This window comes from Thermobia domestica, chromosome 7 (genome assembly GCF_964235325.1).
Source record: "Thermobia domestica chromosome 7, izTheDome1.hap1.1, whole genome shotgun sequence".
NCBI classification, from domain to species: Eukaryota; Metazoa; Arthropoda; class Insecta; order Zygentoma; family Lepismatidae; genus Thermobia; species Thermobia domestica.
Window position 1 is genome coordinate 23,041,324 of NC_137460.1, and position 12,183 is coordinate 23,053,506.

Here is a 12,183-nt window from a genome sequence, read left to right on the forward strand (position 1 = left end):
ATGCTCGGTGGGACCTGTCACCGAAGGTTTTCTTCCAAAGCTGTAAGAGGTGCTGCTTCAGCTCATCCGTCACTTTCACCCTAGTCGCACGCTTTAATGCTCGGTGGGACCTGTCACTGAAGGTTTTTCTTCCAAAGCTGTTAGAGGTGGTGCTTGAGCTCATCCGTCACTTTCACCGTAGTTGCACGCTTTAACTGTTGGTAGGACCTGTCACTGAAGGTTTTCTTCCAAAGCTGTAAGAGGCGGTGTTTGAGCTCATCCGTGACCTTCACCGTAGTTGCACGCTTTATTGCTTAGTGTAACATGTCACTGAAGGTTTTCTTCCATAGCTGTAAGAGGTGGTGCTTGCGCTCATCCGTGACCTTCACCGTAGTTGCACGCTTTATTGCTTGGTGGAACATGTCACTGAAGGTTTTCTTCCATAGCTGTAAGAGGTGGTGCTTTAGCTCATCCGACACTTTCACCCTACTCGCACGCTTTAATGCTCGGTGGGACCTGTCACTGAAGGTTTTCTTCCAAAGCTGTAAGAGGTGGTGCTTGAGTTCATCCGTCACTTTCACCTTAGTCGCACGCTTTAATGCTCGGTGGGACCTGTCACAGAAGGTTTTCTTCCAAAGCTGTGAGAGGTGGTGCTTGAGCTCATCCGTCACTTTCACCGTAGTTGCACGCTTTAATGGTTGGTGGAACATGTCACTGAAGGTTTTCTTCCAAAGCTGTAAGAGGTGGTGCTTGAGCTCATCCGTCACTTTCACCGTAGTTGCACGCTTTAATGGTTGGTGGAAGATGTCACTGAAGGTTTTCTTCCAAAGCTGTAAGAGGTGGTGCTTGAGTTCATCCGTAACTTTCACCCTAGTCGCACGCTTTAATGCTCGGTGGGACCTGTCATTGAAGGTTTTCTTCCAAAGCTGTAAGAGGTGGTGCTTGAGCTCATCCGTCACTTTCACCCTAGTCGCACGCTTTAATGCTCGGTGGGACCTGTCACTGAAGGTTTTCTTCCAAACCTGTAAGAGATGGTGCTTGAGTTCATCCGTCACTTTCACCCTAGTCGCACGCTTTAATGCTCGGTGTTACCTGTCACTGAATGTTTTCTTCCAAAGCTGTAAGAGGTGGTGCTTCAGCTCATCCGTCACTTTCACCTTAGTCGCACGCTTTAATGCTCGGTGGGACCTGTCACTGAAGGTTTTGTTCCAAAGCTGTAAGAGGTGGTGCTTGAGCTCATCCGTCACTTTCACCCTAGTCGCACGCTTTAATGCTCGGTGTTACCTGTCACTGAAGGTTTTCTTCCAAAGCTGTAAGAGTTGGTGCTTGAGCTCATCCGTCACTTTCACCTTAGTCGCACGCTTTAATGCTCGGTGGGACCTGTCACAGAAGGTTTTCTTCCAAAGCTGTGAGAGGTGGTGCTTGAGCTCATCCGTCACTTTCACCGTAGTTGCACGCTTTAATGGTTGGTGGAAGATGTCACTGAAGGTTTTCTTCCAAAGCTGTAAGAGGTGGTGCTTGAGTTCATCCGTCACTTTCACCCTAGTCGCACGCTTTAATGCTCGGTGTTACCTGTCATTGAAGGTTTTCTTCCAAAGCTGTAAGAAGTGGTGCTTGAGCTCATCCGTCACTTTCACCGTAGTTGCACGCTTTAATGGTTAGTGGAAGATGTCACTGAATTTTTTCTTCCAAAGCTATAAGAGGTGGTGCTTGAGCTCATCCATCACTTTCACCCTAGTCGCACGCTTTAATGGTTGGTGGAAGATGTCAATGAAGGTTTTCTTCCAAAGCTGAAGAGGTGGTCCTTGAGCTCATCCGTCACTTTCACCCTAGTCGCACGCTTTAATGCTCGGTGGGACCTGTCACAGAAGGTTTTCTTCCAAAGCTGTAAGAGGTGCTGCTTCAGCTCATCCGTCACTTTCACCCTAGTCGCACGCTTTAATGCTCGGTGGGACCTGTCACTGAAGGTTTTCTTCCAAAGCTGTAAGAGGTGGTGTTTGAGCTCATCCGTGACCTTCACCGTAGTTGCACGCTTTATTGCTTAGTGTAACATGTCACAGAAGGTTTTCTTCCATAGCTGTAAGAAGTGGTGCTTGAGCTAATGCGTGACCTTCACCGTAGTTGCACGCTTTATTGCTTGGTGGAACATGTCACTGAAGGTTTTCTTCCAAAGCTGTAAGAGGTGGTGCTTGAGCTCATCCGTCACTTTCACCGTAGTTGCACGCTTTAATGGTTGGTGGAAGATGTCACTGAAGGTTTTCTTCCAAAGCTGTAAGAGGTGGTGCTTGAGCTCATCCGTCACTTTCACCGTAGTTGCACGCTTTATTGCTTGGTGGAACTGAAGGTTTTCTTCCACCCACTGTCCGTCTTCGCCTATGTGGTATAACCTTGTGTTTTACACACCGTTATCACCTTGGATAATGTTCCTTGCGACCTGCCACTTTCGTTGTAGAAGGGTGTGTCTTAAGTCTTCCAATATTTTGGTAAACAACATACCTGTATTTTTCACAGTACAATAAAAGCAGTTTAACATGCAAAGTACAGCCCCTCATGGTAGACTGATTGCAACCATCTTGCTGCCAGTTTCTCGAAAAAGTGAAAAATGAAATGAAATCTATGTTTTACGTCCCACGGTTATGCCGGTTAGGCTAAAGGAGACGGTGATGATGAGAAATGAATGAAATGGTGGAATGAAGAAAGTGGAGGAAACGGGAGAACCCCGAGAAAACCCACGCATACGGTGTTTGTCCACCACAAAATTCACTTGGCGGGGGCTGGGATAGAACCCGGGACCCAAAGCACCAGAGGTGAATGCTCTACCACAGAGCCACCGCGGCCCCCCAATTTCTCGTTTCCACGTCGATACCACATCTTGTCCTAGAGACAAAAAAAAAAAAAAAAAAAAAAAGTCAGTCACTGCAATTTCCACCTCTTGATGGTTGGTGTAGCGTCGTGATTTCAGAAAATGTGCCGTAAACCGAAACAGCTAGTAATCCGAGTGGGCAATCTCAGAACTATATGCCGGTGCTCATGAGTACAGTGGATGTAGTCTGTGTGGTTGAGCAACAATTTCAAGAATGACGTGATTTGTGGGTGTTAAGGGAGCGGGCTGGGTAGCGTAGTAGTTAAAGTATAGGCACGATAAATCTGAGACATGGTTTCGAATCGCGATTCTGCCGTTTATAGTTTTCTCGCTTTATGTATACTTAAATTTCCACTGATAAAAGATTTGGTGTGTTATAAAAGTGGGTTTTTGCCTCTACTTATCATATAAAATAAAAGTACAACTACTACTGTACAACGTATTTTTTTCTTCTTCACTTTTTGGTAATTAACTGAGGATTGATCGTTTATGATGGAATTAACAGAACTAACGTAAGAATTCGTAACCTGTCCTAGCATTGGTTTCGTGGATGTCTATAGCACGAATAACTCGGAAATTTAATATACACTGCTGTCCAAGACACTTGTCAATTCGTAGTTAAATGTGTGTCTTTTGTTGTGTCGTTAAATAAGTGTAATAAATTATTAATGTTCTCCACCTGATAGCTAGAATGCGGCACGCTTATCATGAGATAGGTTCTACCACATCACCCTAGTGATAACAGAATGGAGCATCTGTTCCATAGAGCGGGGTGCGCGGTGGCTCAGTGGTAGAGCGTTCACCTCCGGTGCTGGGGGTTTCTGGTTCGATCCGAGCTCGCGCCGTGTGGACTTTGTGGTGGACAAACACCGTACTCGTGGGTTTTCTCGTGGTTCTTCCGTGTTATGCTCTAATTTCTGGTAAAACAGTGGAAGACTAAATATTCAGTATCTTGGCTGACTTAAACCAACTTATTACAACTAATATTGATTTTAAAAAAATCATGGATGTAGTTGCCAATTTTGAAACGACTTATTTTAGGGCCATAAAAGAGGAAAACATACCAGGCAAATCCTGCATTGGATCGTCAATTTTGAAACACATGTTTTCATTTGTTATGTCTTAGCACCAAAATAAATATAATCCTGGCTAAATTAAGCCAATTTTGTAACGCTCATTTCCAGAAATGAGAAAAATCTCGAAAACAAATAAAAAATCCTGGCTTGCAGGTTATTTTCACATAAGTTATTCAAAATAAGTCAGATTATTTAAAATTTAGAATGAAAAGCAATTTCTAATTTACATGCGCAACGGAATTTTAAACCTAATCACAGGTTCTTGCTAAAGTAGTAGACCAACAATGAGACTTTAGTCAGTGTGCCATCTAGCACTGCGTCACATCACTTCATGTCGCTATATATGATGAAGCGTCATTCAGTACCTGGCCACTACACACCTGGCTACAACCCGATATCTCAGATCGCAAACTAACATATTTTTACCATAACGACCACATTTAATCTTAAAATCCTATCAAATTAGTAGTAAGTATTAACTATTCAATTAAATTGATATTCTCCGAAACTAGAATGAAAATAAATTTACAGAGCACTTACTCGAGCCATGTACCTCCATCAATTTCCTCCAATAGCATTTTAATACTTGACCTCCTAAATACATTTAACAATTCGCCATCTTTAACGCTGCTCAACTTGATACGTAAGAAGTGACTAACGCCGTGCTACACTAATGGTGAACGTGTGTCTAGAAATTTTGGGTGAGTTAATTAAATACCATGGTTTTGCAACAGTTAATTATATTAGTAATAATACACGTAACTGATAAATTTTATGCCAAAATCCAGGGTCTGATATAGAATTTGATATAGTTTTACAGGGTAATTACATTCGTAATTAATCTTGATTCAAACGCAGTAATATTTTTAAGTATAGTGCGCAGATATAGTATAACCTCACCATCTAGAGGTTTGCATTATATTATGATTAACATTTCAATAAATAAACATTAATAATTAACATTCAGAAACAAATCAAATCGAACAAGTATTAAAACGAATGGCACGATTCTACCAAATGGGGACCATTCAAACAAACAAAGGAAATAATAACAACAATAATGTGAGGTATCGATAAACGGTACGTTACACCCGTTTCCTCCCACTTTCTTCATTCCACCATTTCATTCATTTCTCATAATTACCGTCTCCTTTAGCCTAATCGGCATAACCATAGGACGTACAACTGAAAGATTTCATTTACTGAAAGATGCTGTTCCCTAGAGCGAGGTTAATACTAAATGGAAAACATTCCGAGCGTCATCTGCAAATCCCGTAATTCCATTTTTGGGCCACTCGTATCTATTTATTGGATGACAAACATACTTTTAACAACTATGTAATTTGAGTTTTCTCATTGCCTTTATTATACAACAGTATTATTTATATCAATAGGAAGAAGAGGACTATGAGATCAAATGTCCGAGATGTGATCAGCATATTAAGAATGATTTATTTAATCAGTATGAGGAAATAGCAGAGTTTACTCAGGATCAGATACTTAAAATGAAAGATGTTGCTTGTATCCTTTTGAAATCCCAAAGTAAGTATAAATGGAAGTATTAAATTATGTTTAACCTCAGTTTAAGTGTTGAGCAAAATGGTAAGAGGGATTGAGTAAGGAAAGTAATTAGTAGTGTAGAATTTCGTGTTAAAACAAGTGACAAAAAGCGATAATTTTTGCTAATTTCCGACAAAAGTACGAAGGTTCTTAAAACTTGAACTTAATTGCAGCATTTACTCTACTAAGCTTTTTGTGTTATTCATTATATGTGACTTATACATTTTTTAATTCAAACTTTGCTTTGATTCTATAAGCGTGGTAAAGATGATAGAAAGAAAGTTACTAGGCTGAAACAGCATATGTCGGCGTATAAGACGCACTCCATTTTTTGTATTCAATTTTGAGAGGAAAATAATTTTGCTGCATATATACAGGGTGACTGGGAATTCGGTGCATTCCTTGCAAGGGAAAATTTTGCAAGTACTTTGGAACATTTTCACCTATATGAACCCGGGGTCGCAAATCAATAGTTTCTGAGCAATTTGAATATATATATATATATATATATATATATATATATATATATATATATATATATATATATATATATATATATATATATATATATATATATATATATATATATATATATATATATATATATATATATATATATATATATATATATATATATATATATATATATATATATATATATATATATATATATATATATATATATATATATATATATATATATATATTAATTTGTCGGCTAACGAGAGGTGCGAGAGAAAGTTTTACCCTGACCCACTTCCACATATCGTAGAGCGATAAAATTTTACATGTGTAATCCTGCATACCTATGTAGGTCATGTGGTAACGTACAGCTCGTAACTCTGCACCGTTGCTGTGTTATAGGTCCGAACGTGAAGTAAGGTGTAGTGGTCCAAAATCCATTACTGCACCTCAGAAAGCAGCGTGGCAACATCGCAGAAGTATCTGCACCTAGAAATTGACTGCATGTTTGGGAAGAGGTGGAACGAAGATGGTGTGCGGTCAAAAGGAAACGCGAACTATGACGGATTTCTTACCCAGGGTAGTGCATCTGTCTGCCAACATTCAAGCAATGAACGGGTGCGTTGTTTTCCAGGAGGCGGACACCTTTTGTAAGCGTACCACGCTCTGTTTCTATTTTTGACAAGCTTTTGACAGTGCTACAGTGCTAAATATGTTATTTTGTTATGACTTTCCAAGGTTTACATTTTTACCTTCCTAGAGGTTATAACATTAGATTGTCATTGTAGCAGTTGGTATGGCAATGGTCGTAATTTTGTTTTGAGTTATTAAAGCGATGTATTCGATTGCTATTTCTTTCTTCTTCTTCTTCTTTCTTTCTTTGATTATGTATTTATGCAAGGGAATGGCTCAAGGACGGATTCGAACCTCCAAGTCCGGGATCACATCGGTCTTTTAGTTGGGTCTTTGACTTGGGAAGGAACTCGCCCTGGCTTTCTAGAACGTACCATCCTTGCCTTCGCCTAGTGGGAGTGAAGAAAACCAGGGAAAACCTAGTCAAAGCAATGACAGCGTGGCGACGTACCACTACCAAAGAAAGTCCGTGTTCAACTCTGAGCGACCAAAGTCATGATCACGATTATTTGGAGCCAGCACAATGTATTACTACTTGCTTTCCAGGCAAAGAGTACCACAATTACCAGGATATACTATGCCTCACTGCTGTGTGCGTTGCAGGATTCCGTGAAATCCCAGAGCGTGGCATACAGAAGAAAGGTGTCCACCTCCTGAAAAACAACGCACCCACTTATTGCTCGTATGTTGGCAGACAGATGCACGACCCTGGGTATGAAATCCGTCATAGTTCGCGTTTTCTTTTGACCGCACACAATCTTCGTTCCACCTCTTCCCAAAGATGCTGTCATTTCCTAGGTGCAGGTACTTCTGGGATGTTGCTACACTGCTTTCTGTGGTATAGCAATGGATTTTGGAGCACTGCACCTTACTTCACGTTCGGACCTATAACACAGCAATGGTGCAGAGTTACGAGCTGTACCTTACCACATGACCTACATAGGTATGCAAGATTACACATATAAAATTTGATCGTTCTACGATGTGCGGAAGTGGGTCAGGGTGAAACTTTCTCTCGCACCTCTCGTTAGCCGGCAAATTAAAAAAAAAAATCACATATGTACAAATTACTCAGAAAGTAGCGATTTGCGATCCCCGGTTCGTATAGGTAAAAATGTTCAAAGTACTTGTAGAATATCCCCTTGCAAGGAATGCATCGAATTACCAGTCGCCCTGTATATGTATACCATAAAGGTGTCCCAAAATTTACGCAAGATTTGTAATTTTGTGACAGTTGTGCGGTAAAGTGTTGCCAAGGGAAAAGAAAGTGACAGTGGGACAGCCAAGAGTTCAGGGTTATTAAAAATTGAGCGCTATACGAAAAGACAGCGCGTTGTCATTGTTGAGCAATTTTTTAAAAACAATGAAGGTTTTGCCGCTACAGTTAGCAATTTTCGTACAAAATATGGTCGGAATAGTGATTGAACTTCATCAACTGTGAAGAGATTAATTTAAAAATTTAGGGAGACTGAATCAATTTGGGATGTTAAACACTGTGGCCAACCTTCAACAAGTGTTCAACACAAAACATCGAAGCAGTTCGTGAGAGTGTCACTGTTTGGTGGGAATTTTGGGCTGGAGGCATCATCGAACCATTCTTCTTCGAAACTATGGCTAGTCAGGCAATAACATTTAATTGTACTCACTATCGCGGCGTTTTTTGTGTCAGACAATAAACTAGTGTTTTTTTTGTGTGCCTAAACGGCAAGATATGGATGTGAGCGACATGTGGTTTCAACAAGACGGTACCGCATGCCACACAGCTAGAGAAACAATTCAATTGCTGTATGAGTCGTTTCTTGGTCGTGTAATTTATTGTTTTGGTGATCAGGATTGGCCGCCCAGGTCATGCGATTTAACGCTGTTGGACTTTTTTCTTAGTTTTTTTTTTTTTTTTTCCTAAGGTTTATGCCAACAAGCCCACAACCACTTACGCCTTGAAGAAGAAAATTGAGCGCTGTATCAAGGAAATTCAGCCACATTTATGCAAAACGGTCATGGAAAACTTCACAAAAGCGTCCGTATGTGCCAGCAAAGCCGTGGAGACTATTTACGCGTTATGCTATACCATACATACTCCTATATTGTATCTTTATGAATCAATAAAATGTGCACAATTTTTAATTATAAACTGTGTTTTCTATCAAAATTACTTCTTGCGTGAATTTTGGGATACCCTATGTATTAAGACAGTGATATTTTAGGAAGTTCACAGTGCTAAACTAAATGTAAAATCGCAAGCGCGTCTGAGAATATGAACTCACTCTCTCATGGCTCCCGTTGCATCTTTAGAACGGGAGACCCATGTTCGATTCCCGGCAAGAGCTCATGTGGTTCGGATTCCACGTTAAGCTGTAGGTCTGCCTCATATAGCCTCGATGCTGAAAGGGGTGTTAAACCCCAATTCAACCAACCTCGCACTGGAAATGTTTATAGCGCATTTGCGTCCAGAGAAAAGCATACATACTATGAAACGGTAAAAAAGGGTAAATAAAGCGACTGTATCCAAACTTCATTTACTAAGTCACTGACTGTACGTAGCTGGAATGCTGTTGCACACAGTAACGAAACAAGGAAGACATCAAATAACGCAGAATCGGGAATATGTTTTGTAATTGAAATAACTAAAATTTCTGTATCGGCTTACAAGACAGATTCAGCTTGTTGACTTATTCTTAAAGGAAAAGAAACCGTCTTATACGCCGGGCAAACACTGTGCGTGTCAGAGGTTCAAAGTATAAAAACATGCAATTGAAACAACCAATTGAAACCACCGTGCTCCCCCAGTCTGTTGCCGAAGCACTTTAATTAATAAGATTGAGCATAATATGTGAGGATAACTCTGTGTAAAACGGCCTTGTAAACTTGGCTGCCTAGCCAGTGGTTCTGCATGTAGATTGATTAAAGTGAAATTTTAGGTCACATGTCCTTATCAAAGTTGATTTTTAACTTCAGTTATTATTGTCTTTAACAACTCTATAGATCTTGATGTTTGTAAAGTTTGCTTAGACAAGCAAAGAGATTTGTTTCATCCACTTGACTTGCTGCATGTGAAGATCCTTGATCTAGCGTTAGAGAGTAGCATTGGGATGCAACAATGGGAGGATGCTGTAAATTACGGAATAGAACTGATACCAGCATACAGGTAACGAAACTTTATATTGATTTTTCTAGTATTTTGTATTAATTTTAAGTTCAATTCTTTGTAATGATTTATAATCTTCTCGCAAAAGCTTAAAACCTTAGTGGGTGATATAGAAAATTGATCTATTAGCCTTCTCCCACTACATGGTAGTGAAACAGATATTTTCTCCGAAATCCAGTGTTGCCAAGAAATTCGAACTATTTGATAGTTCTCAGCCAGACAGGGCCGGCGCGAGGGGGGTCAAGCTGTGCCACCGCTCAGGGCGGCAAGTCTGATGGGCGGCAAAATTTGAAAAACAAAAGAATACAGGAGCGCAAAAATTGAGAAAGAAAAGAATAATAAAGGGGCAGCATGTGAAAGTATCGTCCAGAGCGGCAAAACTTCTAGCGCCGGCCCTGCAGCCAGAGTAGGGGGTGAGTAAAAGCTGATCTTTTCTGTCAGTTAAGAAAGGAATGCAATGTTTTAAATGTTTTGGTGAAGAAAAAAGTAGCCTGAAAACTCGAATGGTTTGTGTTGTTTTGTTATTTGACACGTTCAGCAGAAAAATCTTTCTTCTTGCGTTGAGAAGGAATGAACCATATGCAGTCAAGTTGATTAGTGTGTTCATTTTCGGAGCATCTTCCTTTCGTTGGTGAGGGGGAAAAAAAGAGAGGAAAAAGCAAAGTGACCTCCCAAACCCACATGCGTAAGGCATTAATCACAGTTAAAAGGGGACCAAAAATATGGCAATGCCTTTGGAAACACGTTAAGTTACAATGTCGTTAGTAAGAGGACACAACTGTTTGGACAGTTTCGAATACCACCCACTGAGAGTCATTTTGTTGTGAGAACTTTACATGTTGGCTTCACATCAAACTTCTTATATGATTATTATTGGGAAAGAATATATTCGTTGTTTATTTCAAAGAAAAATATCATAGAATAGCTTTTAATTTTCTGATGAAACAAGAGTGGGCATTTATTAATTTTCTAGAGATGCGTAAACACTTTTTTTTTTTATTTATTTATTTATTTATTTATTTGGAAATTATTAAGTAAGTATGAACTTGTGTCTACAGTTTTGTTCTCTTCAAGTTTCAATCGTTTATATCATATCTATTATACTTTATTATACGTGTGTATGTAAATCAACTATATATAAACTAAAATTATTCTTACACAGAATTACGCTGTAGCCCATGAAGGCTTTTGCTAACCAGATGACACCGTTCGATTGAGTGGATTGTGTATTAGTTTCCAATTCCATTACTGTAGACCAGAGTATAAAATTCTGATACCAACCCAATTACCATATGATGCTGGTGTAATATCGAAAATGTTGTGATCTTAGTAGGAAACGACATGTTAACTATATACAGGAGCACAAATATACGCAATCCTGACAAGGAAATAGATACCCGTAAGGAAACACGATTTTCTGAAAGCATAAATTCAAAAAACATCATTCACATAATTCTATGGACGGGCCAGTAGTTAATGGGAAATTCTGTTATAATATGAAAGAAAATTTGTCAAGCAGTGATTCAGAAGGCAAAATCTTACTTGAAAATTGTTACCTGTTTCTGTCACGTGGTGTTTCGTAGTACTATTTTCCACTCTCAGTGTGTTGAACCCCCCTCCTGGGGGAATCTGAAATTATCACTGTCTAAAAGTGTCTTGCATTCACTGCGACGTTTTTATCAACCTTGCATATCAGCAGTTACCCTGCATGACTGAATCTCGTAACAATTTTATAAACCCATGCATAAAAGTTTCCGGGCAATAGCAAATAAAATTGCATCGGCCCTTGGCATCGCTGTCACGGTATGTCAGTACCCAAATGCGACCACCAGCAGGAAATGGGCATATGCTTCCTTCATTTTTACGACCAGGACCATTTTAACATGATGGTCACTTGCTGCGGGCTCACGAGCAGAATTACATGTATTACTTGTAAAATGTAGTAGTAGGAATCTCAGCACACTGGTTTACCCAGGGGCCCACGATGCTGTTAAGACGGCGCTGCTGACGACTGTCTGCTATTTTGAAAATTTTCTATAGTTCGTCTCTCGCTCTGCACTGTAGTACGGAGCAGTATATGTTCGCCTTACAGACCCACTTCAGCCGAATCTGCTTACGAATGGCTGTGTTCACAGCTGAAGGTAGTAAATTGAATTGCCGTCACACTTTGGGTTGTTTCATTTTCTTAGTACGCCAATCGACGGCTCTCGTGTAGCACTTCTGGTGTCACTTTTCTTGGGGCCTTTTTCCACATACTTTTCGTGGCCGACTGTTTTGGCCCGAGTCACAATAGCTTTCACAGTAGTCACCTCGAATATAAACATACTCTCTTGCTCTTCTGACACTTTTTCACCATGTGTGGTAGGAAAAACGAGCCTGTAAAAAGAGTCATGACGTACCCTTCCCAGTACGGTTTAATTTAGGTACCATTTAATGACACTCATTCATACTACTGCTTACTACAG

At 40.0% G+C, this 12,183-nt stretch overlaps 1 protein-coding gene across 6 annotated transcripts in view; it reads left to right on the forward strand.

The window, feature by feature from the left end:
- Smyd3 (SET and MYND domain containing, class 3) overlaps window positions 1-12,183 on the forward strand; it is a 37,261-nt gene that overhangs the window by 22,250 nt on the left and 2,828 nt on the right. For 4 of the 6 annotated variants that reach the window (XM_081764233.1, XM_081764236.1, XM_081764235.1 and 1 more), the window contains exons 7-8: window positions 5,313-5,460; window positions 9,556-9,718. In XM_081764233.1, the coding sequence (XP_081620359.1) occupies window positions 5,313-5,460; window positions 9,556-9,718 (311 nt within the window). The other 2 variants (XM_081764239.1, XM_081764234.1) reach the window with 2 other exon arrangements.